Source organism: Solanum pennellii, chromosome 1, assembly GCF_001406875.1.
Source record: "Solanum pennellii chromosome 1, SPENNV200".
NCBI lineage: Eukaryota > Viridiplantae > Streptophyta > Magnoliopsida > Solanales > Solanaceae > Solanum > Solanum pennellii.
This window is the reverse complement of record NC_028637.1, coordinates 97,091,248-97,109,132: the sequence shown is the minus strand read 5'-3', so window position 1 is coordinate 97,109,132 and position 17,885 is coordinate 97,091,248. Positions and strand designations below refer to the sequence as shown.

At 27.7% G+C, this 17,885-nt stretch overlaps 2 protein-coding genes across 2 annotated transcripts; both read left to right on the top strand.

Annotated features, from left to right (window-relative positions):
• The first annotated feature begins 312 nt into the window (after positions 1 to 312).
• LOC107015291 (probable WRKY transcription factor 41) lies at positions 313 to 2,549 on the top strand. The gene is made up of 3 exons (XM_015215554.1): positions 313 to 828; positions 931 to 1,056; positions 1,796 to 2,549. Exons 1-3 carry the CDS (start codon positions 485 to 487, stop codon positions 2,334 to 2,336), a joined length of 1,011 nt encoding a protein of 336 aa, XP_015071040.1. The 5' UTR covers positions 313 to 484; the 3' UTR covers positions 2,337 to 2,549.
• An 11,489-nt stretch (positions 2,550 to 14,038) lies between these two features.
• On the top strand, positions 14,039 to 15,778 carry LOC107007984 (hydroquinone glucosyltransferase). Its single transcript, XM_015206857.2, has one exon. The coding sequence runs from the start codon at positions 14,139 to 14,141 to the stop codon at positions 15,552 to 15,554; it is 1,416 nt and encodes a 471-aa protein (XP_015062343.1). The 5' UTR covers positions 14,039 to 14,138; the 3' UTR covers positions 15,555 to 15,778.
• The last annotated feature ends 2,107 nt before the right edge of the window (positions 15,779 to 17,885 follow it).

Below are 17,885 nucleotides of genomic sequence, written 5' to 3'. Positions count from 1 at the left end.
CATAATCTTTGATTTGGACTAGTTTATATTAGAACTTGGAAAACACTTAAAACTTTAACATCAATTATTGATGAAAAAATAATAAGTTTAACGAGTAAAAGAAGAAAAAAAAAAAAACGATACGTAAAGCGTGGTGGCCCAAAAAACGCACTCTTTGAATTAGTCATTGTAGGGTCTTTATTTAATTTAATTCCTCTCTAGTAAAGGGGGAAAAAAATCAATTCATAAACCAAAAGAAAAGAAAATTCCAACAAAACTATAATGTATAATCTCATAGTCAATATTTGTTCCCCTTTCCACTTTTTTTCCTCTTTATATATTCTTCCATTTCCTTCTATTTTTTTTCCAACTATCCCTAAAGCAACTTCACTTGCTCTCTCCTACTTCTTTCTTAGCAACTTTCCCTTCATAAATCCATTTATATACACACACACATATTTCACAAAATTAATTACCAATTTTGTCATCATTGAAGTTTCACAAAATGGAGAAAGTTAAAAGTATGGAGAAAAAGAAATTGATTAATGAGTTAACACAAGGGAAGGAATTTGTAAACCAATTGAAAAATCAGATTATTGGTCCATTAGCTTCTCCTGAGGAATGTGATTTACTAATTGGGAAAATATTGTCTACACTTGAAAAATCAATATCAATTCTCAATTTGAAGGCTCTTCTTCTTGAAGGTGGAATTAATAATATTAACAATTCTACATCTTCATGTTCATCGATTTCATTTCTTGGTAGTAATAATAATAATATTAGTCCCAAGAGTGAAGTTTTTGATTCTTCAAGGGAAAAATTGGACAAAAATATGGTCTCCAAGAAAAGGTGATTTTTTTTCCAACTATTTTGGACTATTTTCTTGGATTTTTTTAAAAATATATATATGTTTTTGCTCAATTTGTATATATATATTTTTTGGATTTGCAGAAAGAAAACACAACAATGGATTAATCAAACAAGCATTTCTGTAAATGGGCTTGAAGGTCCATGTGAAGATGGATTTAGTTGGAGAAAATATGGCCAAAAAGATATTTTAGGGGCTAGTCATCCAAGGTAAAAAAAATGAATTCCTTTAATTTTTTACTGTTTGTTAAATTTTTTTTTATCTTTTTGCCTTTTTAGCTATTTGTTTAATGGTTAAATTTAATTTTGAATTAAAAAAACAAGATTATCCTAAAAATGGAAGTGATTTGGACTTTTTTTTTTTGGTCTCATAGACTATCTACTTAATCAACTGTTGAATTAATTAATGTAATTAACTTAATAACATAGCTTAGTGGCTAAAACTAAGATTTATTACTTGTTAGGAGGTGGTCAGCTACATTAATGGCAATTGCCCACTTGCTCCAAATATAAATTACAATGAAAATGATGGCAGTAGATGGGATCCTTGAACCATAAAAAATAAAAAATAGTAGTAAAAAGTTAAAGATAAAAAATAAAAAATAAAAACATCAAAGTTCCTAGTTTTTGGTGTTTTTAGGCTACATTCAGTGTATGAATTTTGATCATTTCATGTGGTCCCTTCTATATTAAAACACTTCCAAATATCTCTTGTCCTTGAGTAGCTAGAGAAAGTAAACCAATCAACTTTTTGAGTCATAAAGGCTCTTTACTTTTGGCAAGTAGTAATGTGAAAAAAATGATTGATTTCATAAATGATAAAAGTACATCGAATTGAGTTTTAACTTATATACAATGACAACAGTTTCATACTGATTGTTTAAATTTAACATGTAGTGATAAGTCGATATGTTTGTGTTAATTATTTTTCTTTTTGGGGTAAATGCAGGGCTTATTATAGGTGTACTCATAGGAACACACAGGGGTGTTTGGCAACAAAACAAGTCCAAAAATCAGATGCAAATTCAACAATATTTGAAGTGACATATAAAGGAAGGCACAGTTGCAAAGTTGCACAATCTGAAATATTTTCACTTAATAACCAAAAACGCCAGAAATGCAACAAAAAACAACAAGAAGAAATGGTAATATTCAATTCTGCATCACCAAACCATAACGCTGAAAACTTTAACATTATAACAGCAAAAGAAGAAGAGGTTTTCACGGCGTTTCCATATCCTCCTGCACCACTACACATCGAAAATATTATCGAAGAAAATAAATTCTTTCCAGATTCGTCAGCATTACCATTATACTTGACGTCCCAAAATGATGAATTTGGAATGGAACACATGATTCTACAGAGCTCAGATTCAGATCTTACTGAATTGATATCAACTCCGACTTCGATTTCAAATTCCTCATTTGGTGGAGAAGGGGTCGATTATGAACCTGAAATCACATTTGACATTGAAGAATTCTTCATTTAATTTGAAATTTAGAGAATTCATTGCAAGTTTGTAATAGCAGGAAGTAAGTTTGGTGCAATAATTTTTGTTGTTATTTTAGCCTAATTGATCCTAAGCTAAAGTCAATTGACTGATGTTTAAGAGAAATAGTTGTAGTAAAATTGTAACGTCGATGAATTCATGTTTGTAATTACAAGCTTTCGCTATTGAAATTCAAGTTGCATTTCAATTTTTCTTTTTTTCTTTTTTTTTGGTTTTAGTAAACGAGATTAATTAAGGACAAAAATACGTAATTACCTGAGCTTTTATAAATTTAAAGACAAGTTATGTAATAGTAACACTTGGAATTACCCGTATCAAAATGATTATACTGAATCAATATGTATATGATATGTGTTTGTATTTTGTACGTACAACTTATATCTCATATAAATCATTTAATTATTTTTCATAGTGAGTTGGAATTCGTTCAGTGATTCGGCTGATTGAAATATTCTTCTTCTAGAAAAAGAAATTTTGCATTTTAGTGCCAAAGGTATTTTGCGAATATTTATAAAATTGAATAAATCATTAATTATTATGTTATTCAAGAAAAAGTATTTTTATTTGATATCTATAAATATATATATATTATTTTTATTTTATTTTTAAAAAAAAATATATTTAAGTAATTTTTCTTTAAATAAAATAAATTATAGGGATAATGCACCAGTACCCTTCACCTATGTCCGAAATCTCAGAGACACCCGTATACTATACTAAGGTCCTATTACCCCCTCAACTTATTTTATTAATAACTTTCTATCCCTTTTAGGCCTACGTTACACTATCTTGTAGGCCCAATGTCGATTGACTTTTTTTTCAAGCTAGTGCCACGTAGGTCGAAAAGGGATAGAAAATTACTTATATAATAAAATTCAGGGATAATAAGACCTTAATATAGTATAAGTGTGTCTCTGAAATTTCGGACATAGATTAAAGAGGTACTTATACATTTTCCCTAAATTATAAGAAAAACAACTAAGAAATCAAAACTAGCTAGGCAAGAGTTGGACTCAAATAAATTTTGGATAGATTAATGATTTGTACATTTATTAAACACAATATAACTTAACTATTTAAACGTAATTTAATTGGTCCATTTGACACTCTAAACCTCTTCATGGTTCATGCAAATTGTATCTCTTCATTATTTTGCTATTTTTTTCCCTGGAATCTCGTATTTTATTAGGGTTTTGTTTGGCAAGAAGCAACATATTTTTCGCTTCTATGCCACTCCTCTCTTTCGCATCTTTTCTCTCTCCACATCTCGCATTTTTTTCTTTGTAAAATGCAGTTGTGCATCATAATTAAGCAAACTATAACTATTTCACTTGATTGTGCTTTCTTTGTCCTAGCTATTTTTAAAAATTTCAACATTCTAAAAATCATATGGCCCAAAAAGTTCTCCTATGCGTACTCACTTTTTCATACACATGCCATTTGGGTCCTCTTGGATTTGATTGAATATGGCTTTATTTGAAAGACCCTCTTATTGAATTGTGACAGCCACATTCATAAAAATGGCCCAATTGTAATGAATAGAATTTGAGCCCTTTGTTATCTTCATCCTAAAATGTGGGCCAATTTGAATTACTCTGTATCCCCCCCCCCCTTTCTTTTTCTTCTCTTTTAGTTTTGTGTGCATTTTGAATTTGCTATATTTTTTAATGATTCTTGATAGAAAATTTTATCATGATAATGCCCTGAAGATTTACCTATGAAAATTTTATCTCTATTAGTCATAACAATGACTGTATTGTTTATAACAGAGGGTGAAGGGTATAACCATTTGTGAATTTTACCTAACAAAATAACAATGGACAAACAAAATAGTGGTCAAAATGTCATAATTTATAAATTGACTTTTATTCGAAGGGGGTAAAAAGATCATACCGTTAAATTTATTGGATGATAAAAAAAAATAGAGCTATACTTATTATTCATCTTAGGTCTCATTTGCTTTTATTAAGATTAAGAGGTTTGAATCTGAATATACATTTGAATATTAAGATTTGTATTAAGATTTAAGCGTTTTGATCTGAATACACATCTGAATATTAAGATGTGGTTTATAAATTTGAACACTAAATAACTAATGTTCTTTGTTTTCAATATTTGAATGTGGAAGTGAAATTGAACATTATTTTAATAAAATATTATAAAAATTTTATTTCAACAAAATATACCACTTTTGATTAAAAAAATAAGTTTTAAAAGTTTTAATAATCATGATTTGGAGTACTATTTTTTTTTTTTCATTCAAAAACCTTGATAAACAACAAGACACCAAAAATACTATTGCAACCAGTGTTCTTGACACACATCAATACAAGAAAATTATTAATATAAAAAAAATACTTGAAAGAATTTATGAAAACATACCAGTTGGGAAAAATGATGTTTGATCGAGAAAAGTAAGAAAGAAAATTTTTTAGTTATGAGATAAAAAGGCACGCCAAAAGCTGAGAACCTATGATTTATTATTTGATAACTTATCAAATGAGTCTTAATATTGTTAAGAGTTTACTACATGTCTGATTCGTTCAGACCCATTAAAAGATTTTTTTTTAAAAATAAAACAAATGAACTTAATGAGCTGAAACTGAATGATTCAAATTCAGACCTAAAAATCAAACGTATTTAATAGGCTAAATCTAAATGATTAAGATTCAGATCTCCATAGTGCAAACAGAGGAGGCCTTAATGTCATATCTTATATTAGCAAACTTCTTTTAGTCACAAAGGGAAAGTTAAAATTTTAATTTTGGGTCTGAATTTTGTTACAATTATTCCAAGTGTTAATAACTATATTCTGAGCCTAATATGGATACATATTTAATATCTTCCTAATACAATACACTCAGTTCAGAGCAGGAATTTTATAAAGGTGTTCTAGAATATCACAAGAAAAGCTCCTTTAAAAGAGCAGAACTAGTGAGAATTTCATAGAAAGTGTTCTGAAATAGCACAACAAAATTTTTTTTCAAAAGTAGACTTAGTGAAAATTTCACAAAAAATGTTCAGAAATAGTACAATAAAAGCTATTTTCAAAAAGTAGAAGTGAGACTTGAATCGTACAAGCACTACCTCATTCCGAGCATCTAAAACCACTAAGCTATAATAACTTGTTGTGTTAAGGATATCCAAAGTATATTATCTAATCATTTTATATATCATTTAACTTGTATATACAAGTTTTTTTCCGATAAAGGATATCCAATATCATCATATAGCTACTCCACTGAATACACTATTTGAGTACAAATTATTTGAGTTTAATAGAAAGAGTATCCAGGCTTGTAACTTTGCCCCTACTTTTTAGAGCAAATTTTACTAGAACCAAAGATCAACCACCATGGATCAAATTAAAGTCTAATAATTAAATAAAAGAAAGGTAGAAAGTGGGGTATAAGTTACTAGGTTATTGGCACTTTAGTCTTGCATTTGTGATGATTAATATAGAAAGGAACTTTTGAATTATTAATGGTAGGACTTTTCATTGCTTTGAACTTTTGGATAAGTGGCCAACACATTAAAGTTTTAAACCAATTCCTCATGCATTTGGATAAAAATATTAAAAAGTCACAATAGAAGATTTTAACTTTTTCAAGATTTGGACAAATGCAATGTGCCAAAGAGCATTCACCACGTTATTTGCCTTTACTTTTATGTTATCCCATTTTATTCCATTCTTTAAAATTATAAAATGCAACTGATTGGTAAAGTTTACTTCTTCCCACTTCCCTCCGCTGAAACAAAAAGAATCATTAGCTGCATTTAATTCTTAATTATCGCTAAATATATATTTTTAGCGGTAATTTTCACTCTTTATATATGTTCCTAAAGCCTTTAGCGACATTGGTTCTAATGACACTTAACTAATGCCGATAAAGACGTTAGCACTCTTTATTAGTGTCAATATTTAATGCCGCTAAAAATTATTTTTGTTGTAGTACTTACGTATACATTGCATCAAAAATATTTGTTAGCGATGATAATTATAAGGGCAACTTTCACATATAGCAAAAATAAAAAATTTATATTTGTATGCTATAGCAAAGTTTGCATAATTGCGCTCCATAGCAAACATTGAAACTGTATAATTCGCCATACATATACAGTTGAAGCAAATTGTATAAAACGAAGTGTATAAAACAAGAAAGAGAAAGACACTTGGGCAGAGAACTGTATAAGAACGAAGTGTACAAAACGAATTGTATTATTATAAGTGTATAGAACGATTATATCCAATTTGAATTTGTATAAAATGAGAAAGAGATAAAGACAAAGAGACTTGACAAGGAATATACAATTGAATCGAATTGTATAAAACGAGAAAGAGAGAAATTAGATAAAATTTTGAAAATTGTATAAAACGAGAAAGAGAGAAAGGCAAAAGAAACTGGGCAGGGGAGTATTTTTATTATATAATTATAAGTGTATAGGACGAAAATATATGTACTTGCATGTGTATATACAATTTTCTCACGCTTTATACAAACAGAAACGCAATTTATACATTTCGCTTCTGTTTGTATAAGTGAGAAAGACGAGGGTGGCGAGCGAGATTTGGAGCGAGGAGATCTGGAAGAGAGGAGAGAGGGGAACAAAAATATATGTATTTATACAATTTTCTCTACGTTATACAATTGGAAACAATTTTTATACACTTGTGTTTGTATAAAAAGTGAGGAAGCGAGCGAGAGATTGGAGGAGAGTGGCGAGCGAGATATTTGGGAGAGAGGCGCCAGACAAATTTTTGCAAACGTTTGCTATGGAGCACAATTAAATCAAACCCTAGCTACTCCATTTATTTTAGGTTATTAGTTTGCTATTATATACAATTTTCCCTAATTACAATAGCTTAATTATTTTAAAATATATCTTTTTAGTCATTAGAGACAATTAACATTCTTCGTAAAAGTTTCTAAAATTTATAGAGAAATCAGAGTAAATGAAAATTAATTAACTAATATCAATAATTTAATACTCTTTATTAATGCGTATATTTATTGTCGCGAAATCAGAGTAAATGAAAATTAATTAACTAATATCAATAATTTAATACTCTTTATTAATGTGTATATTTATTGTCGTGATAAAATATGATTTAGGTAGGTCCATTTCACAAGGGCATTAATTAAAGAATAATACTCCCATTACTCTGCTTATTTATTTATTAATTTTTTTAAAAATGCCTATAAATACATCATTATGAGAAGGAAAGTACTGGTTTTTAATGTTTTATTTTAGGAAACAATCACGGAAAAAGAAGATTTCGATGATAATAAGTCAATTGAAATAATATTTATAATGTAATACTATACACTTACCAACATTGTCTAATATTTGCAATTTCTTTACTCGAAGATGTGTGTTACAGACACAAAAAGTTGAACATAAAGTTACAAATTCAACATTGGTTTAATGGTCGAAATTTCAACTTATTCATATTGAGGAAAATGATGTAATATATAGGACCTTCTTCTATTCTTCAACATGAGACTCGTTAGATTTTCTAGAAGAGTTTGAAAATATGAGTCGATTATTGTACTCGATAAAAAACTTTTTGATGATGAAATTTAATCTATAAAATTATAATTCGTTCGATCTTTGATGTTAGGACTTGATATTTTCTCTTCAACTTTTGAAATTTTCATTTTAAAAGTATATGAAAGTGGTACTTTTAACATAGTAGTCCATAATGTAATCTCTAGATGATATAATGGTCAATATGTTAATGCTGCAATAATTAATGGCCTATATAAGAATGTCAAAGAAAAGTTGTTATTTTCTTTGTGAAAATCATTATTGTTTGATGGGAAACCAATCTAGTGTTTTCTTCCAATAATTTAATCATAACATTGAAACAAGATCAATAATGCCAGAATATGTAGGGAGCACAAAGTTATTACTTAAAAATATCATTTTATACGTAATATGATACCTGTTTTTTTTAATCGGTTAAAAAATGTTATTCTTTTATTATTAGAAATTATTTAATTATAAAATTCTTTTTTACGCTGCATAAATAATTTATTGTTATATACATATCAAAAATTTATTTTATATCATAAGTTTTAAAAGTATTTTTTTTTTTACAAAAATTTTGTATTTAATGAAATCATGTTAAGTAAAATGAAATGGAGGGAGTATATATATTTATGTTTCTGAATTAGAGTTGTCAAAACTGACACAAGTCTATGTCTTGTTTCAATATTATTGAGTTAGGTGATCAGTGATATAATAAAGAGACTCTTGGTAAGTGATTCTCTAAATTATTTTCAATTTTAGTTTGGTGGATGGTAGGTCGAGTTTATTTGAGATTTATTTAAATTGGATAATTTAAATTGAAATTTGGTTAATTTTTGTTTCTTTGAGGGATTCCACTCAAATGAGGGACACTTTTGAATAATTTGGTAATGACGGAAATATAAGGATATACTGTTTATATTAAAAATGATATTTAGCAGTAATTAATTAATGATAATAATTTAATTATCATTAAATATGATTTGTTAGTATTCTTTGTAAATGTGCCTAAAACTTATAGCATTACTGAATCTAATGAAAATTAATTAATATTTCCTATGTCCAATAATAATTATTCACTATACTAAATCAAAAAAATAATTTACCTTTTATTTATTTTACTCTTACTATTAAAAGAAATATTATTTATCATCTAACACATTCTCGTTCAAGCTAAGGTTGTTTGAATTCAAAATAGCGCTTCACGAAAACAATTACATGTATTGGTGAATTTCAACTTGGTACAAATATATTGGTTTTTCCAGAAAATTTCAACCATATAATATATGAGTTGACCAGCCAGCCATGCGTTGACCCCCTGCTAATACGGTACGGAACTCTTTCGATGCATGTCTTAAATTTGCAAGTACATTTAGGGATGGTATGGCCATGCATTTTTCAAATAATATTTAGAGAAAATTTTGGTAAATTTTGTTTGTTTATATAATTTATTATTATTTGACTTTAGATAAATATGATTTGGCTATATAAATTGTTATTATTTGATTTTTGGTAAATATTTCAAATTTTCAAATATTAAAATTTGTAATATTTGATCCAGATCTCATTATTTTGGATATTTCAAAAATTAAAATTTTACATCAAACTTTTATCTTTTATAAAAACACTCTCTATAGTAGTTGTTTGCGTAGTATATACAATTTTTTTACATGAATACTAAATTAGTGATAAAATATTTAGTGAGTATATTAAATATGCTTTTCAAATACTACGATTAAACACATGATAAAATTTTACCTAAATTTTCACCCAAATAATATATACCAAAAATATTTGGAAATTTATGATCAAAAGCTAGCTCAGTGGTGCTTGACCTATTATAGCTCATTTATACTTTGACCACATGTAAAATGTAACCAATTACTCATTCATTTCGATATGAAATCTTCAATTTTATTAAAATGAAATATACTTATATGAAAACTTCACAAAATCACTATTAAATCATAATAATTAACAATTTTAAAAAATAAATAATATAAAGAATTACAATAAAAATAGACTTTACAGTTGAATTATTAGAAGAACAGAACACGATTTGATTCTTTTGGATTAACGGGGTGAAATTTGAAGACATGAACATTTGATTTATGTATTCTGATATTATATTATTATATGGTTATATTTTTTAAAAAAGATTAAAAAACATTTTAATCATTTAATTATATTTCTTATCAAAAATACCTTGTTTTTTCCTAACACGTTGTCACGTCCAAATTTATCTATTCATTTTTTATTGGTCTCTACAGTTTTGACTTTTGTCTTTGGGCATTTGAGAACCAAATGGAACATTAATTATAAAAAGTCAAAACTTCATTAATTATCAAAACTTCAAAAATCCTCAAATCTTATTTTATTAATGCACAAATACCCCTCAATATATGTCCGAAATCTCAGAGACACAATTATACTATAAAGGTTCTAATACTCTTCTGAACTTATTTTATAATTAATTTTTTACTCTTTTTGGGCCCACGTGACACTATGTTGTGGGCCAATGATGGTTGACTTTTTTTTTCAAGCTAGTGTCACGTAGGCCAAAAAGGGGTTGAAAATTACTTATAAAATAAGTTTAGGGAGGTAATAGGACCTTAGTATAGTATAAATGTGTCTCTGGAATTTCCGACATAGGTTGAGGGGTACTTGTGTATTTTCACTTTATTTATTAATATATATATTTATCATGCATGTTTCTAAATTTACATTACAAAAAAATCATACTATATAAGTACTACTTAAAATGTAACAAATATCCCTATGATTTAAATTTAGAATTTTGGTGTAATTATCCAAAGTTATATCATATTTTATAATTACTAACTAAGAAATATATTTGCTTATTATTTCTCGATCTTTTTATTCATAATTCCATTTAATTTCTAATGTTAATGTTAAATTGTATTATTAGTAGAAAAAATATTATTATATTTAAAAAAATTAAAAATACGACGAATAAAGATTACGAATTCAAATAATAACGCATGGCCTTCCACTTTTCTAATCTGATGAGAAATGTGTATATTAACATCACATGCAGCATTCCGGAGTATTTTCTTCGAGCATTTTTATTTTTCATGTTACGCTTTTTAAAAAAATTAGTTTGATTAATTTTTAAAGTTAAATTATATTATATTGATTTGATATATTACATAAAAAATTTTGATATTCAAAAAATATATAAAAAGTATTATAAAAATTTTTTGCATATCAACACGATAAAAAATATATTTTAAAATGTTAATCAAAATTCTTATGGTCTAAATCTAAAAATAAAAAACTATAATAAATAATAATAGACGGAGAGAGTAACTTGGAAAGGAAATTTTCCATGTTTATAGCAACTTTTATGGGCATTAAATTTTTAGATTCCCCTAATCTGTTTAACGAGAGAATAAGTGCACTTAATATTACCATTGGGAGCAGGGGGTGCATTGATCAATTCAGTTTGGTTTTATATATTATCGATTTGATTTAATAATTTTTGATTTTTAAATACGTTAATTCAATAATAAATTAATAAAATACTTTTTATCAACTTTTAATTTATCGATTTTTTTATTATTTTTTATTCGATTTTCAGTTTACCAAATAAAAAAAATGTCCGTAGAATATTATATGGCTTCTCACATCTCTAAATGCTTTGATATAGTGAAATAATAAAGATGATGAAAAATTGCATCAATAAGAGAAAATATAGTGCAAAGGCTAAAATAACATGTTACCATCAAAACATTGTATGAAATTTTTTATGTTAATCAAATTACGGACTTTTATAAAGTTGCAAATGCTACAACCTACAATTACAAACTAAAACTAAAATAAGATAGTCCAACAAAACTAAAACTAAAACTAAAATCAAATAGCTACAATTATTGTAAATCCCTCACTTTAATCTTTAGGTTTTGATTAACAGTAAAAACTAATAAAGCGGCCTAGTGTGAAGTTGGTAAAGTACTAATAATTTGATATAGTTGAGATGTCTAATAATATATTAAATTATAAGTATTTAATAATTAGAAAGGATAAAATAATAATTTATTACCGTCTTATTGGGTTATCGATTTATCTAATAACCCAATAATAAAAACAATATCGAATAAATAATCCAATAACTTTTTTTTATAAATCCATTAAAAATTCAATAACCCAATAACAATAACCAATAATATTTCTTTCGATTCGATTTATTAATCGATTAGATTTTTATACACCATGCACAATACGATCCTGGCAAATACGTGTGTATCAGAGCCGTTTAGTTCAATAATTTCAAATTAAATTAATTTGAATATCATAAGTTTTTTTGATATATAATTTGAATACTTTAAAATTGTATATTTCCACGTAAACATAAACAATCCACAAATTATGGAAACCTTTTAAAATTTCATAATTAACAATCATATCAAATGAAAAAACAAACATAGTTTATAAAATAAGATACCCAAAAAAAACCTTAAGATACCGCATTGATAAATTGCATAATGCCATGTTTCTTTTATAAATTACTATTTATAAATATAAATTTTTTACCATACATAATTTTATAAAATTCAAAAATACTAATAATTAGTTCTTTAATATAATCCGTGCATATTTACATACAATCTTTTCATATCAAAAAAGAATCTACTTTATTTTTTCTTACAAAATTTAAAATGATCGATCTATTTCTTTTTTACAAAATATAAAATACAAAGTTATGAATCGAATTTTACATATTTTTATAAAAAAAATTAATATCTTAATGTTGAATCCTAAATCATGTATTTTTCTTAAAATTCAAATTGTATATCATAATTTTAAGTTACATATTTAATTTTTTTTTTTTATCAAATGTCTAAATAAATCAAATCTAGCCTTTAGATCCGAAGTGGCGACATGCTAAATTAATAAAATCATCTAATAATGACATGAGGTTTATTAATATTGTCAGGGCAGATAAGGAAAAAAAATTATATGTAATGACATGAGGCTAACGTGTGCCTTGACATCACTGTACAGGGCGTTCATTTTATTTAAATTTAAATGTTGAATTTTCGCATCTACAAACTAAGCAACACCCCCTCCACTTCAAACATTTTAAAAAACCGACCCATTTATAAAATAACACCACACACATATATGTGGTCTATTTTCAAATTTTATATTATATAATATGAAAATGAAGTAAATAAATGCAATTAATTTACCTCGTCTTTTTATAGAGTATACCATTTATAAGTTATCATGTTTTATTTCTTAAGAGTTTATTAACAAAAAGTGTTTGTTCATTAATTTATCCTTTTTTGAACAATCATAACATCAATAATTATTTTGACAAATATATTTTTTAGGTCATATGAAGAATACATCATCTAGTGTGATGTTCAATTGTTATTTTAAATTATTTGTAATTTTAATAGTGTAGAAATAATTTACTTTTATCCATAACAATTTTTTTTCCGTTTCAATTTATTTGATGCTTGTATTAAAGGTTAATTTTATCTTTAACTTATCTGCTAACAAATCAAGATAATTTTTTATAATTTTTTTCTTCATATTAACATTAGAATTAAATGATTACAACAAATAATGATCAAATTTAGACATTTAAACCAAACATAAATGTTTAATAGAATAAAAATATTTTATAAGAATATACATTTAATATATATAAAAATAAACAACCATAATTTTGAGATCTATGGGAAATACTAATCACAACTCTGCATATAGTAACAAAATAATGAAATAGATACTTCTTCTTTCATTTTTATTATAAATAGCTATTTCATAATATTTGTTACTTTATAAAATTAATGTATAAATTATAATATTTTTCATATTTTACCTTTATGAGTTATTATTAGCTTTAAAAATCTATATAGTTGATTAACATAGAAAACTAAGTAAATAATTAATATTTATGAATTAAATTAATTAATCAAAATATATTAATTCATATTTATTTATTGAAAATTTAAATTAAAAAAAGAGATAAAATAATAAATTTACAGAATTTTTAATATATGTGAAATTTAAAATAATGACATACAAATAGAAACGGAAGGAATATATTATTGTAATAATGTCATTACACACGTAGCAATGATAACATTTTTGTTGTATAAATAAACACCTCATTCTTCTCATTTCCAACCATTAAACTAAAGCTCAAATAATTCACTTACTACTATTTTTCACTTCTTCTCTCTTTTGTTGAACCAGAGTTCTATCTTCTCAACAATGGCGCAAATTCCTCATATAGCAATTTTACCTTCTCCTGGTATGGGTCATTTAATCCCTCTTGTCGAATTTGCTAAGAGAATTTTTCTCCATCATCAGTTTTCTGTTTCTCTTATTCTCCCTACTGATGGCCCAATTTCTAACGCTCAGAAAATTTTTCTGAACTCGCTTCCTTCTTCCATGGATTATCATCTTCTTCCTCCTGTTAATTTCGATGATTTACCTGAAGATGTTAAAATCGAAACTCGTATTTCACTCACTGTTTCTCGTTCTCTTACTTCACTGCGTCAAGTTTTGGATTCTATTATTGAGTCGAAGAGAACAGTTGCCCTTGTTGTTGATTTGTTTGGTACTGATGCATTTGATGTTGCTATTGATCTGAAAATTTCTCCCTATATTTTTTTCCCTTCCACTGCTATGGCTTTGTCTCTGTTTCTCTACTTGCCCAACCTTGATGAAACGGTGTCGTGTGAGTACAGAGACTTGCCTGACCCGATTCAGATTCCGGGTTGTACTCCGATCCACGGAAAGGATCTACTTGACCCGGTTCAAGACCGGAATGATGAATCCTATAAATGGCTTCTTCATCATGTGAAGAGGTATGGAATGGCAGAAGGGATAATAGTGAACAGTTTTAAGGAATTGGAAGGAGGAGCCATTGGAGCTCTACAGAAAGATGAACCGGGTAAACCAACCGTTTACCCGGTTGGCCCGCTTATTCAGATGGATTCGGGTAGTAAGGTTGACGGGTCGGAGTGTATGACGTGGCTGGATGAACAGCCACGTGGCTCTGTGTTATACATATCGTACGGCAGTGGTGGGACCCTATCTCACGAGCAACTTATTGAAGTTGCAGCAGGGTTGGAAATGAGCGAACAAAGGTTCTTGTGGGTAGTTAGATGCCCTAATGACAAAATAGCTAATGCTACTTTTTTTAATGTCCAAGATTCAACGAACCCTCTTGAGTTTTTACCAAAAGGGTTCTTGGAAAGGACCAAAGGGTTTGGTTTAGTGTTGCCTAATTGGGCCCCACAAGCTCGAATCTTGAGCCATGAGTCGACTGGTGGATTCTTGACTCATTGTGGGTGGAACTCGACTCTTGAGAGTGTGGTCCATGGGGTACCACTTATAGCATGGCCACTCTATGCGGAACAAAAAATGAACGCGGTTATGTTAAGTGAGGATATAAAAGTGGCACTAAGGCCAAAAGTGAATGAAGAAAATGGCATAGTGGGAAGATTGGAAATTGCTAAAGTTGTGAAAGGACTAATGGAAGGTGAAGAAGGAAAAGGAGTGCGCAGTAGAATGAGGGACCTTAAAGATGCAGCAGCCAAAGTGCTAAGTGAAGATGGTTCTTCTACAAAAGCATTAGCTGAATTGGCTACTAAATTGAAGAAAAAGGTGTCAAATAATTGATGTAGCTAACCATTAATATTGTTGGACTCCTCTAGTGTACTCGTTATCGTGCCCACGATAAATGCTAGGTACACAACTCTCCTATGTCTCTAGCTAGTCCCATTCCTAGTTAGCAATAATTGTTCTTTGTAATTGAAAAGTTGGACATGTTTTGGCTTATGACTTTGTGTACATTTCCTATTCTAATATTAGTCGTTATGGAAAATTGAATTTGTTTTGAATTATATTCTTACTACTCCAATTTAGTGTATGTATGATCAAGGTTATTAAATATTATGCAAAAAGTCGAAATGAGTACTTACATAATATTTTGATTTAACAAATTTATCTAGCTAGGTTATTGATTGTTGTATTATAAAGTAGTAGGTAATTAGGAGGATGAGATCATCAGTCATCAGCAGGGAAAGAGGACCCAACCATTAAGAAATTGTGTGAAAATCATGGTAGGCACTAATTGGGACTAAATGGAGTAGTTGGTGGGATTGAAATATGTGGGTTTATCATCAACAACAAAAGATATTTTTACTCTGTCATGTAGTGTGAGTAGAACTTTGCATGCAGGGACAACATTAATACAACCTATATTTATTTTATCACTAAAAATAAGTTTAAGCGTCTTTTTAAAAAGTTATATAAAATTTAAAAGACTATAGAGATATTAAATCTTATTTTTTTGGTTTTAAAATTATCTTATGTCCATTTATCGACTCGTAATTATCTCTAACGTTACTTTGTAGCTTAAAAGAATTTCTAAGAGTAATGATTGACTAGTTGAACATGTCACATCACCAAGCTGATTCTAAATATCACGCAGTATGTGATCCAAATTAAATCGAACTTTGAAGAAGTAAAAGCCTTTTTTCGATTTTTCTTCCTTGTAGAAGACATCATATCAATCTCAATCCGTACAAGAAGAAAATATAGAAATTTATTTTATATTTGTAATTATCCTTGTCTTTTTCATATATTTTGGACCACACAAACATGAAGGATATCAAAATTTTAATTAGATTTCATTGTTATCCTTACTTTCGTTTCAGACAAGAAATTATTGTCCATAGGGATGGCCCAATATAATGTAGGTGATCAAACACACATGTAATAATATATAGCAAAGTCCGTCATTTTTGACTCTCATTTCTTATATTTTATCACACGTTCTAAGTTCTTCTAATATCATTATATAGTTTTATGGATTATATGAGTGATGGTCATGTACAACAAATAATAAGGTACCACGTCATAAATTGAAAGCAACTGCCTTTGCATTTTCTAACTTGGTAAAACATTTGGTCTATCACAATACACAAGACAAGATTAACACACCAAATTAAAAGACAAAGTCATCGTTAATTACTTCTAGAATTAGAATATTAGCTAATAGTATTGATTGCTCCACGGTCCACAACATAATTGACAACGTTTTATGAATGGAGAATTATGTCACGTTCTTAGTTTCTAAATGTGAACACTTGATAACATACTCACGTAACGTTCTTGCATAATATGCTCGTGATTATGTTATGGCAAGTTTGTTAAAATCGCTAAGAAAATGATAGACTAAACACAAGAAAGTCGTTAAAAGGAAGCAAATTTCCTTTCTAAAATTTTTCTCAAGGATTGAAAAATTTCAAGAACACAACTTTATTTTAGAAATTTCATAAAAATCAAACACCTTCGAAAGAAAATATTTTAAAAGTTTTTCTCATATAATTTGGGAAAAACATGTTTTGTCTTAAATCAACAGGAAAATTTTGATTTTGATATTTGAGGAATGATATGTGATGAACCTACATAGAGATGTATATACTTAATTATTCTATCACAATATATATTTTGATCGAGAATGACAATATAATAACCTATAGATGATGCAAATTTAATTTGGGTTTAACATTTTAACTGATTGATTTTTCGTGTGTAAATATAAAAGGATAAGATATAGTACTGAAATAGTGGTTAATTATGACCATGACATTACACAATTGAGGGTATAAAGAAAGACGTGTCGAACTAAGCCTTGATTTATCTAATTTATTGATTGGACTAAAGTTAAGAAGGAGTAATAAATTCACTGATAATGAATGAAATTTTGATAAATGTCCAGTCCCACCAGTACACCATTATCATTTATTAAATTATACATGTTCATAAATAAAATAATATATGAGGTCGACTTATTAATTATTATATGAAAGTTATCCAATATACAGTATGTAATTTCTTTATTATTTTGACTTTATTTGGTTTGCTAAAATTCTGTAAATTTCATTATCGCTTTTACAGAATACTAGATAAGCAAGCCCGTGCTTTGCACGGGCCCAACACAAT

Bases quoted from the DNA above. Each gene is read 5' to 3' on its own strand.
- LOC107015291 (XM_015215554.1), top strand. From the start codon at position 485: ATGGAGAAAGTTAAAAGTATGGAGAAAAAGAAATTGATTAATGAGTTA. The intron at 829-930 runs GTGATTTTTTTT...TTGGATTTGCAG, and splicing joins AATATGGTCTCCAAGAAAAG to AAAGAAAACACAACAATGGA. The intron at 1,057-1,795 runs GTAAAAAAAATG...GGGTAAATGCAG, and splicing joins TTAGGGGCTAGTCATCCAAG to GGCTTATTATAGGTGTACTC.
- LOC107007984 (XM_015206857.2), top strand. From the start codon at position 14,139: ATGGCGCAAATTCCTCATATAGCAATTTTACCTTCTCCTGGTATGGGT.